General features: G+C 39.4%; 1 protein-coding gene across 3 annotated transcripts; it reads left to right on the top strand.

Moving 5' to 3' along the window:
- The first annotated feature begins 157 nt into the window (after positions 1-157).
- On the top strand, positions 158-20,270 carry SEC22A (SEC22 homolog A, vesicle trafficking protein). 3 transcript variants are annotated; one of them, XM_063161765.1, is made up of 9 exons: positions 540-720; positions 3,156-3,322; positions 3,606-3,777; positions 5,278-5,481; positions 6,781-6,944; positions 8,027-8,221; positions 12,798-12,916; positions 15,905-15,970; positions 19,236-20,270. In XM_063161765.1, the coding sequence occupies exons 3-9, from the start codon at positions 3,764-3,766 to the stop codon at positions 19,434-19,436; spliced, it is 963 nt and encodes a 320-aa protein (XP_063017835.1). In that variant the 5' UTR covers positions 540-720; positions 3,156-3,322; positions 3,606-3,763; the 3' UTR covers positions 19,437-20,270. The 3 variants fall into 3 exon arrangements, with proteins under 3 accessions (XP_063017834.1, XP_063017835.1, XP_063017833.1); XM_063161764.1 differs by lacking the exons at positions 540-720; positions 3,156-3,322 and adding an exon at positions 158-240; XM_063161763.1 differs by lacking the exon at positions 3,156-3,322.
- The last annotated feature ends 1,447 nt before the right edge of the window (positions 20,271-21,717 follow it).

The raw sequence follows: 21,717 nt of genomic DNA, 5'->3' as shown, positions 1-21,717 counted from the left end.
CGTCCCCTTCGCACACAGCGGCCCCGGGCCCGCCCCGCAGCCCTAGGGTAGCCTGCCAAGCTCCGCGGGCTGACAGCGGGGCCGGCCGGGGCCCCTGAGGCGGCGGCGCCGGGAGCGCCCTCAGCGCGGCCCCGCCCCGTAGAGCCTCGGCCGCAACGCGCGGGGGCGCTGCGGCGCGCGCGGACGTGTCCGCTCCCACAATGCCCGGCGGGAGCCGCGCGCCGCCGCCCCGCTGCCCAGGTACGGCTCGCGCCCCCCGCGCGGGGCCGGCGCCGTGAGGGGCGCGGGCGGGGCGGGACCCGCGGCCGGAGCCGCCGCCCGGCCCTGCCCGCCCCGCCCGCGCCGCGGCCTCGCCTTCACTCCCTTCCCCTCCCGCCCGCCGCCGCTGCCGGCCCCAGGCCCGGCCGCGGAGCCTCAGGGCCGGCTGCGTTCGCGCCTCTGCGGCGCGGGCGCTGCAGCCGTCTCGGGGGGTGGTGGTGGCAGCAGCGCCGCTGCCGCGGGCAGGGCGGGCGCAGGAGGCAGGTAGGGCCGCTCGGGGCTACTGGCAAGCGGCGCTCGGTAGCGGGAGCCGGCTGTGTGTAGGGGTCTCCGCCGCTGTCCGGGCTCCGCGGGAGGGTGTGTGAAGTTCTGTGTCCTGGGTCGGTGCGGATCCGCCTCAGTCAGTGACCACTGAGTCAGCGCTTCTGGTGCGGCTGCAGATGGTCCGGTCGGAGCTGCCACGTAAGTAGGTGCCAGGTGAAAGGGTCAGGCTCCCAAACTTTGGGATGCAACTGGTTCCGCTCCCTTCGTTTGTCTGAATTGTTTGGACGTTAGGAGGAATTTCTTCAGAAGGGGTGGTTTTATATTGGATTGGCATCCCAGGGAGGTGATGGAGTCACTTTGCCTGGAGCCACCTGTTAAGGAAAGACTGGACGTGGCACTCAGTGGTGGCTGGTGACGCTGCACTCGAAGATCTCAGAGGTCTTTTCCAGCCTCATTGAATCTTGATTCTGCCCCTAAGGTCTCTTTCCTCTGGCTTTATGGAAAGGATTATATTGGCTGGTGATTTAGGATTATTCCCTTGTCTTATCATATCCAGTGATGTCAAAGTGGCTTTATTTGTTGTGTCCTTCTGTAGTGCTCCAGTTTGTAATGCGAGTTTCTGAAGTATGATGTAGAGTGAAAAAATTAGGCTCCTTCCTGTGTAATGCAGCTGTCACAATCCTCAAAAGTGGAGACAATAAATTGTCCAACAGTATTAGGTACACCTTTAAAGTAAGCACAGAAGTTTTATCTGTATTCTGTGTCAGACAGGAGTGCAGCTTGCACCCGCTTCCCAATTTTATGTTTTATGGAAAGTTTTTATGAGAGGCGGACATCCCAGCAAGAAATGCTGTGATTAAATTGGCTGAAGGTTATCAGGTGCAGGAGGGTAGGCTTGCCATTACACTACATCTGCTCAGAATTTTGAGAAAGCCAGAGTTTTTTTTACGTGAAGTATCCTGAGCAAATCAAAGTCACAAGCCACTTTCAAACACTTGTTAAAAGTGTCACCAGACTATGTTAGATAGGTTTAAAACAGCTGTCAGATCACAACTTAGATGAATTTGTTACAAAAGGCAGAAATGTTCCAGTTTTTGTTTTCAGTGTTTCTAGGACTTGCCTAGATGCTGCTTCAGGATCAAGTACCATCATTATACAGAAATAAACAGCATGATAATTGAATATGGCTTCAAAAAAAAAAAACAAAAAACAAGTACAGTGAAACAGGCTCTGCTTTCCACCACCTGAGGTTTCTCTTTCCTGGGAGGAAATGAAACAGGGACATGTGCTGATTCCTAGTTGTGAAGCAGTGGATGCTGACGTGCATGAGGAATTGGACAGCTCTTGGGAAGGTGCAGTAGCAGAGGAACAGCCACCCTGCTGACCCTTACCTGTCTGTGGGCAGCTTTCTCCATGCTCCTCTTTTCCATGAGTTCTCTCATTTGTGGGGAGGCTATGAAGGGGAAATCAACAACGATGGGGCAGAAGTAAAGACTAACCAAGGGAAACAGGAATGGTGCAAGCACGGAGCGAGTGATGCTTCTGTGATGTTCCCTCCTTGTGGGTGTTTTTGTGGGGGTCAGAATCCCTCTGAGCAAAGGCTTGTGACTTGCTTTTAATCCCCCTGGTATTTTGTCTGTGAACTTTTCCAGTTTCCTCTTAAATTCACGTGACATTGTAGCACGGACAGCAGCCTGTGGCAAGGGGTTCCATGGCTGGTGACATGTTTTGGACCCTCTGTGGTACCTGTGAGCCAAACAGCTGCTGGTTGGATTTGGTATACCACAGTTCTGTCATGGAATGAGACAGCAAACCTGATCTGTTCATTTCCTTGCACCTGTTAGAGATTCACAGACCATTTGTAGTGGCAGTGCAGTCTTTTGTCATCTTCAGGTGGTTGAGGGATATGGAATTTCTGGAGGAAAACGTATGAAGTTTGTAACGATTTCGTGAATTACTTAATGGAGCTTTGAACAGATGTTTCAAAAAAACATTTAGAGGCAGCTCTGAAAGCATATTTATCTTTCTTCAGTCTCCAAATATGTAAGTGCATATCAAATTTACCACTTGGCTCCTTGTGTAAAGCTGTATTGTTTTGAGAGCTGGATAAGGTAGATTTAGTAAGCTTTTTTTCTTTGTAATACATTTTCAGGTAAGGCTGAATGTTCTGTTACAGTATGTGTATTATACATCTCTTGACATGTGTATGATCTTCCAGCCAAAGTAGTTTTCTGTTATTAGCTTTGGTTTTTAGATAGCTTTCTGATTCTACTGTTGGGAGGCTGAGAAAAAAGCTCATATTTTCACTGACTGCTTTTTAAGATGATGGTAACAAAACCTAACTGGTGTTGAGATCTTCACCTCAACACAGTTTCTACCTTTTGTGATTTCATAGTATATTAAGAGAATTGGCAGGTTCCAATAGAAGCTTGTCTTCTGTTATAGAGCCTGTTTTTCTCTGAATGTAAGTAGAAGTCTCAAAGTTTTGTTCAAGATTTCTGCAAGTATTTATTTACATACAGGATAGACATAAAAGTTGAAAGAATGCCTCTAAACATGTCTTTACCATTTGCTTTGTCTCTTGTCTGTGTGTTCATGTTACTGTTAGTGGTATTTGTGTTCTTTGTTCTCAGTTGTAGGAGCAAAGCAACTATGATGAGATTGGACATTGGAAATCTTAATGCTTTGGAAATGGAGCTGTGGTTGTGCTGTGTTTTGTTCCTGAAGTGCTCTGAGCAGAGGAGATGATGAATTATTGAAATGCAGTTGCTGAGGGGAATGATGGGGTTCAGAATCAAAGGTTGTGTAAACCTGAGTTGCTCCTGTACTGTGCAGATGGATAGCATGTTTTCCCATTTTAAATGTCTCAAGTGATGGGACTTCCTGAACTTCACTTAAAGAACACAAACATTTTAATATCTCTATTATCCTAGTTTTCTTTTTCTTTGATTATCTTTTGACTAACCTCCCTTAGCTCTTTTCAGGCCTTTCTAATATGTAAGGCCTCAAAAAACAGAGCTGAAGTGCATTGTTACCCAATAAATGTATTTATTAACTTTTTTTGTTTGTTCTTATCTCATCAGGTAGCTCAACATGAACTTTAACCATCGAGATAATTTACCAAGTGAACAGAATATCTTTTCTCCTGAGAGCTGGCTGCAGGATTCTGGGTTTCTCCTGCAGAGCAGTCCTATTCCCTGCCTTTTCCTGAAACAGGACATGGAGCTGCATTCCTTTCTTCATGTTAGGTGCTAAGTAAGTTATTTGTTTCATCAGGGGAAATGCACATCCATGAAATTACATTTTGTGCAAGTAAGTTGATGAAGGGATATTTAAACTGTGCCATGGCATCACTGCTCTTGTTTATATTGATGCAGCTTCCTAAAGTCCCTGTCAGGATCGAGTTCTGAGTGGTAGAGATGGTTATTGGCAGAGAACCATCACAGTTTAAAGCTCCTCTGCAATTTTGTTGTGCTCTTAAGCTGCTTGGTTCACTCCTTGGTTATTGGTCAGCAGCATAGTTAAGAGAATGAGTCCATGTGCATTCCATGTGAACTGTCCTTCTGGGAATATGTGCATGAACTTGGGGATAGGTAAAAGTTTCTAGAACTGTGGGTTTAGTTGCTTGCATGCTTCATGCCAGCAGGCTGATCTAGAGGAAGTCCTGGAGTTGGGATTGTTTTCTAGTTTTCTGTCCAGCTGATGGAAGCACTTTGTTCAGGAGGGAATTCTCCAGTGAAGTGCTGAAATAACCAAGGCACCTGATAAAAGCCCCAAGGTGTTCAGCAGACTGTAGTCAACAGTTACAGCTTTGGGGAGAGTCTGATGTGCTGTACAAGTAAAATATGAGGGTATTAATTTGGAATTTATTCAGCTAATGTGATGGATCTCAGAGGAGTTTGAGTTTTGACTGCTGATGAAGCTGAATTTACTAAACTGAAAATGACAACACATTTTTAGTGCTTACGTTATGATATGCCTCTTTCTCTCTGAGGAGTAAATAACCTTGAAAAGCCTGAATATTGTTGATTATTCATTAAGTTTCCTGATGGATATATAATCTTTGGGGAGTGGGAAATAGAGAAGATGGGAGTTCAGGTATAAATAGCTATTTCCTCTCTTTTGTGAAGAGGTAGTGTCTTTTTGGGGAAGATGGATTTCTGACTTGTGAGAATGCAGTCATTCAGCTGCTGGGGCTTGTAAAGCACCCCGAACGTCATCATTTGAAAGGTGCTGTAAACATGTCAGTATCACACACAAAAGCATATTTCAGCTGTATCCAGAAATATGTTTCCTCTTGCAGTTTGTGACTGGATGGAACTTGAGTAGCATCATCTGAGGGAGGCAAAAATATTTTTCATAGTGTCTGAAGTGCTAGGTGTAGTATATGGTAGGAGTCTGCAGAGCAGTGTTAAGAGCTGAGGAAGTGTTTGCTTTTGGCTTCATATAAATTCTAGCAGATCGCCCACTTGGAGGAGAACAAATTTGTGTACTGATGCTTAGCAGATAAGTAATCCTTTTAATGCTTGTCTTGCTAAACTTTTGCATGTTTTGATTTAATGTTTAGTGGCTTCTGTAGATTAGTAGGTCCTGTTCAATTAAGACTAGTCTGAGTTACTGTTGAAAATCCTGACTGTTCCCCAATTGAGGCCTTAATCTACTGTACAGTTTGAGAAGTTTGATTCATCACAGTTGTCTCTGTTGTCTGTGCTTTTACCTTAATTCTGATTGCTCCTGATTTGTGTTTTGTTGCAGGCTGTTGTTAACTCTGTTGGCAATGTCTATGATTTTATCTGCCTCTGTGGTCCGTGTGAGGGATGGACTCCCACTTTCTGCATCTACTGATTATGAACAGAGCACGGGAATGCAAGAATGTAGAAAATATTTTAAAATGCTCTCAAAAAAACTTTCTCAGCTTCCTGATAGATGTACTCTGAAAACTGGGCAATATAATATAAAGTAAGGCATCTCATCTAAGTATTTGCAACATGCTAGGTTGTGTCTTTCTGTAAGTGAAAAAGTTAACTGTGCACATTAGAAATGCTTAATCAAAGTAAGATTAATTCTTGGCACTATTTATGTATCAGAAATTTAAAACCTGAGCAATTGTAGAAAGATTTGAACCTATTCAGATTTTCATGGAAGTTCCTTTATAGTGGCACAATCATAGGACAACATCATGGGAAGAGTAGCTTTACACTAAATGAAAGGGTATGTTTGGATTAGATATTTAGAAGAAATTCTTTATTGTTTATATTCTTTATTGCACTTAAACTGACCTAAATTCTGATTCTAATTTAGATATTTTAAATGAGGTAACTTCATCTTAGCCCCTAGTTAACCATGTAGAAGTTACAGTAGTGGAGCAATGTACCACCTGAATGATCCTAGAAAGTGCCAAGACCTCTCCATCTCCTATAGGTATATGTGAGTTTCCAGCATTTCTTGGATTAAAGCCCAGGATGGACTAAATTGTTTCCATCTTTTTTTTTTAACAGGCTAACTACAGTTGGCATGTAAACTGATTAGCTTAAAACAAACTTTTAAGAATAAGCTATAAGACTTAATTAGGTTAGATTTTACTGCTTTTGTCTTTGATTACTTTTACTACTGTAAGTTACCCAGCAAGATTTTAAAGACATTTGAATGTTATCATGAAAACCTAAACATTAATGAATTGCCTAAACACAACAGAATATGTATGTTGCAAACTGTCCTTTTCTGGTTTCATATTTGCCATCTCTGGTTGTCTTTGCAACTATCTTTGGAGAATTATTAATTAACTCTATAGAACAGTTTTATTTCTTCCCATGCTCTAGAAAGAGCCAACAGCCCTCCCCTGAATCTGAAGATAAGGTTTTGCATTTTTGGGCTGCACCAGATCCCATATTGTACATTTGAGATGAGTGAAAAGCTGTTATGGGATGAACCTGCTGTGTTTCTGCATCCTAAAAGCTTTGTTATTTTCTGTTTCACAAGTATGTGTATATGTGTGCACACACACACATACAGATATCTGCATACACAGTCATGTAAAACAGCTTCTCATATGATTGTACAATGTGGTGTTCAAGTAAAACATTGCCTAAAAGTAACTTGTTTTTCTTCTAGAATACTGTTGGGCTTTTCAGTAAACATTTATTCCTTTGCTACCCCAGATAAGTTTTTGTTTTTTGGTCACATAATATGAGATCAGACTAGAAAAGCACTTAATTCACTGAATTTAAATTTGAAATGTTGAATATGTTTTCTCAATAGCTTTATAAGTTCTCTGGGAGTAAGCTATATGATGTTGTGCACTGAAAATTATCCCAATGTCCTGGCTTTCTGTTTCCTGGATGAGCTTCAGAAGGAGTTCATCACTACCTACAATATGATGAAGACGAATACTGCTATCAGACCATACTGTTTTATAGAGTTTGGTAAGGATCTGACTTTCTCCCCCTTCATTCTCATACTAAGACAAATGAGAATTTGAATAGATACAACTTAATGCCCGCAAAAAATGTCCAAAGCAATTTATAGCTCTGTTTCAGGTAGATTTAGAATCTGATTTAACTGCTGTTAGAGTCAATAAAGAAGTACTTCTGGGGGCATTTAATTAGGCTACTAGAGTTTTATCCAAACTTACTTCTGTTCATTCCAGTAGGTGTTGGTTTAAGCCTTGTGTGAGCAACTCTGGAATTCATCTTCTGGTAGTGATACCAGGAATTGTTTGACTTCATACCTGTTGAAATACTCAACCTGTGAAGTCATTGAGCTTCATAAATTTCTCAAGGGAAAGATTGCAGTTTCATGTTAGCTGTTAGCTGTGCTATCTCTTGTTCAGTGTATGAAAGGGAGAAATTTTTACTTCTCTTATGATGTAGTGGCACATTTAATCTTCAGTCTCCAAATGCAACTCATCTCATATATATCAGATAGCAGCTGTTACAAATTCCATTAATTTATGTTGCTTTAATACTATGTATTAGAAATTACTGTAATTAGATATTCTTATGAAACACATTAGAGCAAAGAGAACTGCAGTTTTAGAAACACGGGAGAAGATACTCCAGTTGGGTAATTCCTGTCTATAATTCAGTCAGCTAATGACAATTCCTGTATGACATTACTGTCCTCCTTGTGAAGATTTCTTATGAACACTTTTTTTCTTCCACAACATATTTTTTTCATAAGGATATTTACTAAACTAACAGAAAAGCTAGAATAAGTGCAGTAAATCCATTGTATTAGAAATGCATTCAGTCTCATGCAATGAAAAGTCATTATTTTATTCAGTTATTACATAATTAGATTTTTAGAGCTTAATTTTTTTTAACTGCAGAATTAAATAACCCATGATGTATTAGGCACAAAACAGAAATAGTGTTAAAAATCCAAGATAAATACAAATGTTTCAAGCCATATATTTCAGTTTGTGAACTGAAAAGCTGCATGGTCTTAGATTTTGTAATTAACAAAGTACACAGAAAAATACCTTTTTATTTTAAATTTTGCACAGATAATTTCATTCAGAGGACCAAACAGAGATACAACAACACACGTTCTTTGTCAACAAAGATGAATCTTGCTGATATGCAGACTGAAATCAAACTGAGGCCACCCTATCAAATTTCAGTGTCAGAGCTTGGTTCAGCCAATGGCTTTTCTCATGTACCTGTGGGGGAGTATAAGGGTACTGGTAAGATATCTGCAGGTAAGTTCCAGACTTGTGTTGTTGCATCCTTAAATGAGACAGATGCAGTAAAATTCTTTTTTTTTTCTTTTTAAAAAAAGCTTCTTTTCATGTTTCTAAAACATAAAGCTGATATGACCTTATCTGTATTTTAGCTCAGATGTCTGTTTTGTCTCTTGCTCCAAATACTTACCTTCTCAAGGCACTCAGAGGAAGAAATGGCTCTGTCCATTAGACTGCTTTATTGAAGGGAAAAAGCCCTGTTAATGAAGATGAGCACTTAACAAGAAGATGTTTTTTTGTTTTTTTGGTCTTTTTTTTTAATCTTAGGATTTCTGACAAGTTTTGATATTTCTGCCCAGTAAGACTCAGTGTTGACACAAGCTGAGAGCAGTGTCAGGAGTCAGAGCAGCTGGAGGGAGAAGCATCTCCTTAGGAAGCCTTTGCCATGGTGAAAATCCAAAGAGCTGTGCTGGCTAGAGATGCACTCTCTAAAATGAGTGCCTTATGTACAACGTTAGGAATTGCCATTTTGTATAAAGCTGTCAAATTTATTTAAGTAGTCATTAATTTTTTTAAACTTTAATTCACTTCATGTAGGAGTTAAATGTGGAATTGTGGGGTTGAGCTGAGTTAAAGGTTTGTGCTGTTCAGTGAATCCTCTGAATGGGTTTGAGGCCCATCTTCAGATGTTTCCCAGCAGGACAGAAACAAAATGCCAAATCCTTGCACTGATACATGGGCTCCACATGTCAAATTGACATCATCTGATTTCAGTCCTCCAAGTTTAGTGAACCAAAATCATAAATAGAATGGAAGGAAGTGTTGATTTTAATTAGTTAATATATTTTCCTTTTTTTCCCAGAAGTACTGTTGTCTATAAATTATCCTGAGCAGGCACACACTGATGCTGTTCACTTTACAGTGTCAGGGTGCAATCATAAATCATAGAATTGCAATCATAAATCTAAACACCTCCTACAATGTTGTAATAAATGTGATTTTGTGCAGTTTATGTATATGTATACGTAAATGGGATCTCTTTGCCAGTATATTATCCTTATTATGTACTTACTCATGAGGATTACTCTAGAAGATTGAAAACTGCTTTCTATGGAAGATGAAAACCAAACAAAGCCAGTAGGGTGCCCTGTTTGTACTCTGGGGCCCTGATTCTGAGAATTCCAGGTGCTATGAGGCAGTGTAGAAATAGTTTACAATCTCTGTATTTGCAATTTAACAGTATTGGAGTTAGAGTCAGGAAAATGATTAAAGGAAAAGTGTGAAGGTGTTTAAATTGTTTTAAAGGGTGGAATTGTCTAAGCAGCACTGTACATACCTTTGTCATCTTTTAACATGTGTGGGCTCTTTTTAAAGGTATGTAATGCTGTGATACCACTCCTTTGCTACTTTTTATTCCTATATTGTTGTTTACTCTTAATGTTCTTATGTAATCCTGCTTTGTGGAAAGGGTTATGGTGGCAGACAGGGAGCTGGTTAACTCTGAAAATTGTCTAGATTTGAACTTCCTGCAGTTAGAAAAAGAAAAAGCAATAAGCATGAGAGAATTCAGTCTGTGTCAAAATTGGCTATTTTTTAAAAGTTGTCCATGTAGTGGGAGATGTGATTTTTATCGCTTTTTTTTAATAAGAGTGTTGGAAGGTTATATAGACCTAAATTAAAAAACATAGGGACCATTTCCCTTTTAAGTAAAAAAGAAGATTCAACAATAATTGGCAGGTGATTGTCTGTTTTTTTTACTTACCTCTCCACAACTTCTTACAGAAGAAATTCTGTTGTCTTCTTTCCATGTCATTTTTCTTCTGTTTCTCTTTCAGTTGCTTTTAACTTTCTTCTTCCTCTGAATTCCATAGATCTCTGTTCAGTTATCCACTTCCTTCCCTGAGTTGCTGTAGAAACTCACCCTCAAAGGGCTGTACATTATGGGAAGCTGGCACTTTGCTACTTCTTCAGCTCTTCACATTTTAGATGCTATTGAATAACAGTGTCTTTTTTAGAAAGTCTGCTAATGGTTTTGTAGTTCTTTACATTCATCACTTCTCTCCACCCTTGAAAAGAACTTTCTCTGGATGTTTGCTGCCCACTCAGTTGGCTGGACTTCCAAGTTTCTCCTTTGCTCTAAGGACAGAGCAAAAAGATTCTCACAAAAAGATGTTTTGCCTAGTGGAATTTCCTGAATATGCTGTCCTGTTAAAAAGTAGGACTTTGTGGAGTGAGCTGTGTTAAATGAAGTTGGAGGGCACCCAGAGGTGGGAAGTTAGGTGGATGCAGATCCTGTTTTGTTGTGCAGAGTTGGAGGCATTGGCCTGGCCATGGGGGAGGCAGTGGCACTGCCTGCAGGAGCAGCCTTCTCCCTCTGAGAGCTGTGCAGTGAGGAGCAGGGTAATTCTGCATGTGGGAAGCATAAAGTGTGCAGATTATGGATACAGTCTTCCTGCAAAGGTACATGTAGGTGTTGGCAGGCATTAGAAATAAGGTCACAGCATGCTAATGTGTGATGTTTCAGGTTAGGATGAAATTACTGTTTTCTGAGCTTTTTTTCAGTGAAGAAACAGTTGTCAGATCAAAGTTAATTTTTGCTTGATAGTGTACTCCATGCTTTTGGTTTGTTTTTTTTTTTTACATTTTAGTTTTAAATAAACTTTCTTACAAGTAATGTAGTTTCTCATGCCATGTAAATTACCTGATTTTTTATGTAAATGTCAAATCAACATTAAATTCAGAATTTGTGCTTTATTTGAACTGATAATTTTTGATATGGCACTTAATCATATTTAAAGGTTGATGGATGTACCAATTTGAAGTCAGTTGCCCTTTACCCTGCCTTCTCTGACATTCCTTCTTCATTCTTTGGTTTTGCCTTCATCTTTTTGTCTATAAATGAGTCTTGTTGCTTTGATAGTAACACTAAAATTTGTTACACTCTGGAGAGTTTAATGACATTATTAATGGTACACAATGTCCTTTATATATTTTTTTCGTATTTTAACAAGAGAGAAGTTACTGTTTTATGAACCTTCGTAGACTTTGTTGATTTAGCTGACCACACTCTTTACTTCTCCCCCCATGGTTCTCAAAGAGGTGTTTTAAGTGCTGTTTTAGCACACAATGATTTTAAGTTACCCAATACGTGGGGAAAAGGAGATTTTCTGGAGGGCTGCAAGTGGAGAGCAGTGAACTAATTTTATCCACCAGTTAATGGAATGGAATTGCTATTGGCTAAGAACAGTCATATACACCCTCAGCTTTTTTCCACTCTCTAGATGAGATGGTTAAAAAAAAACCCCAAAACTTGGTTTTGATGGTTAAAAAAAATAACCATTTGGGAGTCATTGAAAAAGAGTGGTTTGGTATGCAAATAGCACATCTAGCATATCTAACCTGAACTGAGTGATTGCTGGGAGTAATGTGCTCTACAGTTAGAAAAGCAGTGAGCTCTCTCAGTTAAACATGGGTTATACTTTTGTTTAAAAAAAAACACCCCAACTGATTATACACTATTAAATTCAGCACAAATTAATTAACTGAACTCATCCTGTATATTTTTGTTTTATTGTACACTCTTAACTAGACAGCCCTGCCTGCTTATCAATGTGAAATAGCTTTTGTTGGGGCTTTTTTAGGTTCTGTAACTTCATAAACTGTTTGAAAAACCTTTTTCCTGGGTCTGTGCAATACAAACAACTGGGATTGACACCCCCTCTCTACTAATGCTACAGTTCATTAACCTCATTGTTCACATCTTTACACTTGGTTGATTTGAACAGAATGATTGGAGTACAGCTCAGTAGTCCCATTATTATCCCAGTGTTGCCCAGACTGTTAAGAGTTTTGCATTGTTTTTTCACATTTGCTTTCTGTTATTCATTATGGAAAGGGACAGTAATGAGGAACATACATAACTGTTACATACTTGTGACCCTGGATAAGCTTGAAGGAGTGGGTGTGCATGGAAAGATCGTGGTTTAATTTTAATGTGTGTTACTTGTAAGATGCTAAGCACAATCTGGAAGTCCATATAAGATGCCAGCTGAGTTTCAGAGCTGTCCCTTCATGTGTGTCTTTGGTAGCACACACTGTGTTTGTCAGGAAGGGAACTGTGATAGCTTTGCCTCAGTGTTCTGTTCAGCAAACAAGCTAAATCAGTCTCAATATCTCACTAAGGCATTGGTGTTAAAGGAGAGTGGAGGTTGTGAGAGAAGCTCTTAGGCACATGACTTATTAGCTGTTTACTGGTTATGGGCAGATTTCAGTAGCAAGTGCATCTTTTACTTTTGATTTTCTGGCATGTTTGAGCAGCTATGACTAACATACTGAATAAATGGAACCTATTGAGATAAACACTAAATATAACAAGACAATTCCATATGTGAACTGGAGGAAAATTTACTTTTTGCTAAACCTTGTGCTGAAACATTTACCATGTTTTGTCTTTTTAGAAAACAGAAATGACATTTTTTGGTTTGCTTCAGCGATCTCTTGAGCTAGAAACCACTGACAAATGAGATTATTATTTTATTGAATTTCTGAAGGCATTGCTCTGACCTTTGATATCTTCTTTTGATCTGCTTTGCAGCTCCTCACCAACGTCTGGAACCTGTGACTCTGCCAGGGATTGTCTCATTTGTGCTTAGTCTGTTATGTGGGGCTTTGAATTTAATCCGTGGCTTCCATGCCATAGAAAGCCTTCTCCAGGTATTGTACATGTTTATGAATTTAAAAATTATGCATCATAGCAACCACAATTTTAATTTTAGAAGTTTCTATATGAGCAGAGTTGTGCCAGTTTTATTTCAGAAGTACTGTTTGTGAGGTCAGGCCTCTGTTACAAATCCTGTATTGTTTATGATCTGTGCATCCTCCTGAGTGTGCTGCCTCATTCATCGAGGCTGTGAGTTCCAGCAGCAGTGGCAGGTGGGTGGCCAGCTCCTTCCCTGGTACCTTGGGAGCAGTGAGGATGTGAACATAATGTTCTGTTTGATAAATTTATGCCAGGGTAAGAGGTGTTTAATTTCTATAGATGCTATTTAACAACCCTTGAGTGAAATGATGAACAGCTTTGAAAGTCTGGGCAGTTTTTTTGGAAAGTCCACAGGGCGAGAATCTTGAAACAGGTTTTGTAAAGTTGTTTCTTAGGAGAATTTTGTAGTTTTTTGTCTGTATTTAATAAACCTTATTTCTCATTGTGTATTGAAAGGATCAGTGTCAGAAAATTGTCAAGTAATTTCTTCTAAACTCCCCTCACCAAACAACCCACTCACACCAATTTTTTTTTTTGTAAAATCTCTACCATGACCCTCCCTGTAGCCTTTCAGTTTCTTTCAATTCCATTTCTTGTGCTGGTTGTGTTCCCACAAGCTGGTTTATGCTTTCAAGCAATTCAGGTGAATATGCTGCTAGCACTTGGCAGGCATGCACAGAAAGTTCATATGTGTTGCCACAAAAAAAACCCCAAAAACTAGGAATTCCTTACAATTTAATGGTTGTTATTGTGGTGATAGATATGGAAACTAAAAACTTCATGGAACTTTTCTGAGAGAAAATGGTAATCCTCTTGTTTGGCTGGTAGAGAGTCTTTTTATTTTAACATATCTGGACTTCATAGAGTCATTTAGGTTGGAAAAGACCTGAGTCCAACCATAACTCAGCACTGCCAAGTTCACTAAACCATGTTCCAAAGTGCCACATCCACAAGGCTTTTAAATTCCTTCAGGGGTGATGACTCAACCACTTCCCTGGGCAGCTTGACAGCCCTTTCAGTGAAGAAATTTTTCTTCTGATGCAACACGAGGCCATTTCCTCTCATCTTACCCACTGTTACCTGGGAGAAGAGCCCAGCCCCCACCTTGCTGCAATTTCATTTCAGGTAGTTGCAGAGAGCAGTAAGTTCTCTCCCAAGCCTCCTCTTCTCCAGGCTAAACAGTCCCAGTTTCCTCAGCTGCTCCTTGTAGGTCTTGGTCTCTAGCCCTTTCAGCAGCTAACTGCAATATTTTTGATACCTAATGGGAAATAAGGTAAAGAAGAGTTCCTGTATTCCAGTTATTTTACATATATTGATATATGTAAAGACTGAATAAACAGTACTGTTGAGTGTCAGCATTTTAGGAAGACTAGTTGATAGATGAACAAGATTAATGAAAATGTTCCATGCTGGGTCCTTCTTTCTGAGTTGTCTTTGGTTTGTTTTTTAAAGAAAGACCAAGTGAACCTGCATCTCTACTTTATCCCTAATTAGGTTTTTCTGTGTTATGCACAATTCTCAGTTTATAAATAGGAATGATTTTAAAGAATGCTGTAGTACAAGTGGTACTGAACAGATTTGTCAGTTAGTGTGATGTTGCTAAAACTTATTTTGTTACCTTTCTGCAGCTGATTTTAAAAAAAGAACACAAATGTTAGATTAATCTATTTAAGGCATGACAGGACATCCAGTTAATTTTATTCTCTATGTTATTGCATCTGGAGGTAATAGATTGCAGTACAGATGGAAGATAATTTTCATTTCTGACAAATGAGGCACACTAAAAATCCATTAAAATTTCCCTTAGTTTGCTTTATTATGGAAAAGTCCACAGGGTTTAGGGAGAAGTAATCCAAAACACAATTAATGGAACGTGTTCTCAGAAGTCATTCAAAAGCATGTCTCTGAATTACTGTTTGCTTTATAATCAGTGGTTTTATTTGGGTGTTAATAAAATTCTGTTACAATCTGTAACTGTACTCCAGCACATGTGCATTGCACTGGGGCAAAGACACACTGGGTGGAAATTACTGCATTGTGGATGTAACTTCTGTGTGCAGACATGCAAAGTGTTTCCTGGTCAGCACAGCACATGGGAATGCTTCACACTGAGCTTACTCTCAGCAGACACAAGTTGTCCTTGTGGATGGACCACCATCTTCTCAAGTGATATTTGCTCTCAAGGACAAACATTTGCATGAATGCCCGTTGTTTTCCTAGGAAAGTTTTTGGTGGTTGCAGATGTTTGCTAGAAATGCAGTTAGAATAGTCACTGAGCATGGAAATTTACTCTGCTCAGCTCTGTAGGAACTGTAACAACCCGTTTCAATGAAGTTAAAGGGTTTGGTTTGTTTTCAAAACACATAGTAGAAAAATCTGTCACTTCAAGTCAATTTTTCCATCTTTCCTTCAGGAGAACCCTATTTTCCAAGTCTGATAAATTCCTGTGCTGCTGTTAGCTGTCGCTGCATGAGCACAGAGCTGCCTTCGTTATTCTCTGTGCAGAGTTTTACCCCACCCTAGTGGCCAGGCTGGGTCCTTTCCTGTTACCTCGTTTCCATTTTGTGAAGCTTTAGGAAGGCACAAATCTATGAAGTTGCTATTAAAGGTAGTTACCAGCGTTTAGACTTGAATTTTCAAAGGCATCTGGAGAGGGTAAATATCCAGTGTTAGAGCTGGACATCTTTAAAGCTTTTGAAGATCTTGGCAGGAGTTTTTTGTTGTGAATAAAAATTTTGGTCAGACTCCAGGACATGATGTTTTTGCAGATATGTAAGTAAGCACTGATTAGTCCTTATTGTTGGTTTAGTGTGGTAAAGGAATTGCTATAATCCCTGTGTGAAACTGTTTTAACATGCAGTAATTCATAACTTTCATACTGTAAATGGCTGGTATTTCACTTGTTTTATTGTAAAACATGGCTTTTTGTTTTATTCTTGCAGAGTGAAGGTGAAGATTTCAGCTATGTTATTGCATTTTTTCTTGGAACCGCAGCCTGTTTGTACCAGGTGTGTTTTTCTGTTTGCATAATTCACTAGAGTTTAAAAACATTACCAGTCATGCATAAGTGTCATCATGTTTTCTTAAATGCCACAGATACTTGAAAAGGGTGATTACAAAAAATATTTTCTGCTCTGTTCTTTTTTCATTAATCATAAACTACCATGTAGTAGTAGATTGATACAAAAGATACAAAGAGCTTCTGTTTGCTGGCATTTTTTTCTCCAGCTGGATGATTAAGATAATTATCTCTAAAGTCACAAGCAGTGGAGGTTATATTATTTTTTGATAATTCTGCACCCCAGAATTTTCCTCACTGTACTTTAATGTGCATCTCCTTCCTTTTAAAAGCTTGTGGCCACTTTTCACTGTTTTCCTGCCTGATGCTTCTTGCTTTTCTTCTCTGTCAGCTTTCCATTTCTGCATCTGAATTTGACTTTCCTTTATTATTTATAGCAAGGTGCCACTGGCATCTGTCATTCAGTGACACTGCTGTTACATTAACCTCTGTCTGTGTCTCATCTCATGCTCAGTTGCAGTTATTATAATTACTTTGACTTTTAATCTTAGGCTTGTGGAGTATCCAGTTTTTGCTTGTTTCTGTGGGCCACTGTTTAGTGCTGTGTCAGACAGTAATATAAGAAAATGCTTTTCTATCAGTCTTTTGTCTTGTTATCTGTAATCTTCATTCTTTACAATTTATTTCTAGCAAAATGTCCCAGTGCAACTTGTGTTCTCCAACACTTGTTGACTTTGCATTAACTTCTGCCTTAAATAATTTAGGTTGGTGTTATTTTCCATGCCAACAGTCTGTTCCATATCAGATAAGGTAGAGCTTCTCCATTATTTTTTGTATAAAAAATAAACTTTTCCCCTCCTTTCCCAAACTGGAAACCTTATTCTTTATAAAGTATTCATGTCTGTCCATTGAGACATCTTTCCTCCACTGTTTGCCTTGAACAGAGCTGTCTGAAAGAATCCACACAACTTGGAATGTAGGCTTTTCATCAATATCCAAAATACATCTGTTGAAACTCTTGTTTCCCACTCTCTGGTATCATTCCTGTAATATGTGATTGGTCAGCTTTCAGAATTGAGGGATGTTGTTTCTCTGGCATGTTCTGATGTTCTCTGGCTCCAGTTAAGGGCTCAGGACATTAATTCCCTGTGTTGTATGGCAGCCCATTTCACTGTCATTCACCCACCAGGTGTCCATCATGCTGTATTGTCCTGGTCAGTTAATTACAACACAGCAGTGTGCCTCTGGTTCCCAAGAAATGTTTATAACTGTGCAGGCAAAAGAACAGGCCTTACATGGAATATGATGTTTTGGACTCACTGACATGTCTAGTGATGCTTCATAGTTTCTAGTCTTTTATAAAGGAGGAAAAGTAATAACTGCCTCAGTTGTACCAGAAGTGCAAAGTATGAGAAGCTGACCCTTCAGTCATCTCTTAACATTCATTAAAAAAAAATCAAAAATCAAAATCTTTGAAGAAGCACAGAGGAGCCTTCTCCATAAAAGCATGCTCAGTATAACACTTCCCTTTAGTAGTAGAAAAACAACCCTCAGGAGTTTCATATCAGTACTTGTTACAGTAAGCTGTTAAAGCTGCATTGTTTTGGCATTTTGACTGTTTTTGGCATTTTCATCTGTTCTGTAAGGGGCACGTCCTGACAGCTAGACCAATGAAAGATCCACTTCAGAAAGTGAGAAGTGGAAATGAAAGATCCACTTCCAGTTCTTCAGTAAAATTCAGTCATTGGACATCATGTTATAGTAACATTTTTAAACCACTGTTTTCAAGCCTTTATTAATCATTTTGATGAAGCATATCCTGACTCTTATTTTAATCTTGGAAGCAGTTTGTACATTGTCAGCGGGAGTGACAACACGAGGAAATTATCTGAATTCTTATTGCTGAGATACCAGTGCCAACTAATTGCTCTTAGATACGATTTGTGAAGTTGTCAGCACAAGCAGGTTGCATTTAGTCTCCTCAAAATGGCCAAGCAGGTTCAGAACATTTCTGTCTAGATTCTGAAACATGCAGGTTAATAATCTCTAGTTTTACTTTGCTTTGGAGGAAGAACATACAAATCTTACTGATAATTAATGCCAGTCCTCACCTCTCTGACAATATTTAGATACCCAGACACTACAAGTAGCTGTGTTGCTCTCAGCCACACTTGCAGTGGAAATGCATGCTTTATAACAAAGTGGTAGAGTTCAAATAGAATATAAAGTAACCTCAATAAATTGTATTGTTCAGTTGCCCTTTTTTTGAGGAACATGAAAAATGAAAAGAAAATTAAGTGGAGTTTTTTTGACTGATAAACATGGCAAATGCCCAGGAAGAACAGAAATGGCATTCAGATAATCTGATGATAGATGCTGTTAAATCTGTGTGACCATAGTTATAAATCCACTGGGAACAGATTTGGAATAGAAAGTAAGCATAAATACTATTGTTATCTGCCTTAAAGCTCAGGAAAAACTTCCTTCAGCAGAAATGACCTGAATCCAGGGAAGGAGCAAAGGAATTTTTTGATTTTGTGGCAGTTAAGGGAGTAGTTCAAACATCAGAAGAAATAAAAATAATGTCTGGGTAAAAGCTTTATCCTTTTAGAGATGAAAACTGAGAGAAAAGACTTGAGCAGATTTCCAGTTACAGTAGGAAGTGGGCTGGGTAGGGAACTGTGGGCAGTCCTGATAGACTGTGTTACACCACAGTGTGCAAAACATTGCCTAAAATTACAGGAGAGTACTTGTGTGTCTCTCCAGATGTGATCAGTCCTGCAGCAGCTGAAGCAGGGCAGTGGGTGAGAGCCTCTCCATCTGCCAGGAGACCCTGAGCATCACCCCTGGCAGGACATGGGAGCTGTCTGGGGATTGCCTTGTGCTGGGCTCTGGGGCCCTGCTATTGGCCCTGACCTTCCCATTGCTTTCCTTTCCTTCTCTTGTTCCTTCTGCACTGCTTGAGTAGAGCAGAGTTTATTTTGACCAGAGATTGCTCTTTAGTCATGGGCCAGTCATTTCAGGCTGTAATTAGTTATTAATTGTTCTCAGGGTTTAATGTAAGGCAGATATAACCTTGTATTGATACCAGGTACTCCTCATCCTTCTATGACTGCTGAATTGATACTGTTCTTCCATGTGCGATTCCCACTTTTCCTTGGTTTGGGCTGTAATTTTTCAGTGACCTGACAGTTTTTCTTCAGTAGGAGTTACTTTCCATGAGGTAACCTGATTTGTTTGCTGTCTCCTGGCAGTGTTACCTGTTTGTGTACTACACAGGCTGGAGGAATGCCAAGTCCTTCCTGACGTTTGGCTTGATCTGCCTGTGTAACATGTACCTGTACGAACTGCGCAACCTGTGGCAGCTCTTCTTCCACGTCACGGTGGGCGCGCTGTGCACCCTGCAGATCCGCCTGCGGCAGCCCCAGGGCAAGGCCCCCGACTACAACGTCTGACACCGAGTCTGCTTCCACTCCTTACTCTCAGGAATGTAAAGCTGTTCTCCAAAAGAAGCTGTCTGAATGGGGCTTTTATTTTTTTCTTTTGTTTTTAATAAGTCAGTGTAAGATGCCTGTGGACATTCTACACTTGGTGGTTGAGCCTTTTTTAATGATTTTTTTATTTTCTTGAAAAGGACACAAAAGAATATGGGACTAGAGGAGGAAAGTAAAGTATGTCCATGCAGTGAAATGTATGTAGAATATGAACTGGTGGCATCTTCATTCATACATTCATGGAGATAATCTGATGTGGAATTATCTGATGGTATTTGATGATCACATTATCTGATGGTAGTGTGGAAGCACATTTGTACATTAATGGAGGAATGTGTAGAGTATGTTCTGCATATTGTGCAAGCTTTTCACTTCCAAGGTCAGTTTTGCCTTTGTGAGGCAGTAGGGAATAGGCTAAATAAATAATAATAATAGTAATTCTATTGCATATTAGCAAACTAGATGTGGCATATGTAAGATACTAAATTTTGGAATGTTTTATTTCACATTGACATGTATGTGAATGTTTTCTTAATTAAAATGTAACCTGGAAACTCAGTTTCTAGGGATTGGCTTCACCCGTGGTGCTTTGTCTTGTGCTGTAAGTTCTTTAATGTGTTTTCATTTATGATTTTCTTTTAATTATTCTTTGAAATTGATTTATGTAGATAGGGTTCATTTTTTGTAATTATTCAAAAAGTTCTGCCACTAACCAGGATTCTTGCACTCTTCATGTGTTTGGACTCTGGAAGGGTTGAAAGAGAACAGATTGGTGAGTAAATGAAGTGACTTGTACTTGTTGGAGTACTGTTCTTTTTATATGTTCTTCCTTACTCTCAGAAATGGATGAATAATTAGCTCAAACCTGAGACAGACAGCTGGTGGCAGGAAAATAATAAACCAGTCTGATTAGCTTAAACAAGAAATTACAGGGGTTGTGTTGGTTCTTTGGGCTTTATGGGTTGGGTGTTTCTGTGCTGGGATAAAACCTCTGTGATTGAGCTGAGAGAACAATTGTATGCTGCTAAAGCTGGTGAATCAACCAGCAAACTCCAACCAACCATAGAGGAGCACCATCACTTACACTGGGGTTTTATTTTTATATGACAGTTATTTATGATGTTTTATAATGTACAAATAGATGTAAGTTTTTATCTACAAGTTTTAATCAACCTTAATGGCAGAGAGGTTGCAATGCCCTTGTGTTGCTGGATTTGGGAATGGGCAGAGCTTTGCTGTGCTGTGAAATATTGGTCCAGACAAATTTTCTTGGGCATTTCATACCAAAATGTTATGTTTTTAATAAGTTAGTTAGTGCAGATTTTATGGCCAGGAAAAAAGGAACTGGCTATCTTATTTTCTTTTTAAATAGATGGAGTATTAGTTAAGAAAATTGTGCATAATACAACCAAGAAGAATTAGAGAATGAAACTGCAGTGGGAAGTGCTGTGTCTCAGGCTGCTGTCTGAGGTGGAGCCTTTGGTGTGCAGGGTTGGTGCTCCTCAGTTAATTCTCTTCCCTCCCCACTTAGAGGCAGGGAAGAAGAAGGTGTTTATGAACATGAGCAGCAAACAGCCCTTACTTAGCACCCAGAATGGTTTATATTAGCCTCCAGTGCACCATTCTGAAAAGGTGAAAAGCAGTCCTTTACATTTAAAATCGGTGATTAAAAAATAGAGGTATTATGTGTTAAGTATAAAACCAGGTTTTATTTTGCTTACAGTGTCTAGAAGAACCCTTATACCTGTATTTTCACCTCCATTGATAAGCAGGGAAGCTACTATGAATGTCTTAAGTATTGCTAAGATTTTAACTCAGGTTGTTGTGTACATAAGAATTTCTTGTTGCATCATTTCTTGGTTTATATGTTGGCAGAGAATTTTGTTTTCTCTGAGGCACCGTCCCTTCCTGCTATTCCCAAAGATCCATTTTTAAGGAATGAAAACTTCCTTTGTCATAGCATCTGGAGCCATTATTCCATTCCAGTTATGCTGGCATTAACCTAATTGCTGATTAGCAGGTATAATGAACAAATGCAACTGCCAGTGTAACAGAAAACAGTTGGGGTTTTGTTTGCCTGCTTTTATAGCACTGATAAAAATCCCATTTCACAATGAAAAGTTAATGAGCATGACTGTTGTTCATTATGTGGTATTACTAGGTGCTAAAACCACAGCTTCTTAGCATGGTTGAGTTTGTAATATTAGAACTTGCTGACATCTTGGTGTGAGATCAGAACAGA

The sequence above is a fragment of the Melospiza melodia genome, chromosome 8, assembly GCF_035770615.1.
Source record: "Melospiza melodia melodia isolate bMelMel2 chromosome 8, bMelMel2.pri, whole genome shotgun sequence".
Classification (NCBI taxonomy): Eukaryota; Metazoa; Chordata; class Aves; order Passeriformes; family Passerellidae; genus Melospiza; species Melospiza melodia.
This window is presented reverse-complemented; position numbering and strand designations above follow the sequence as displayed.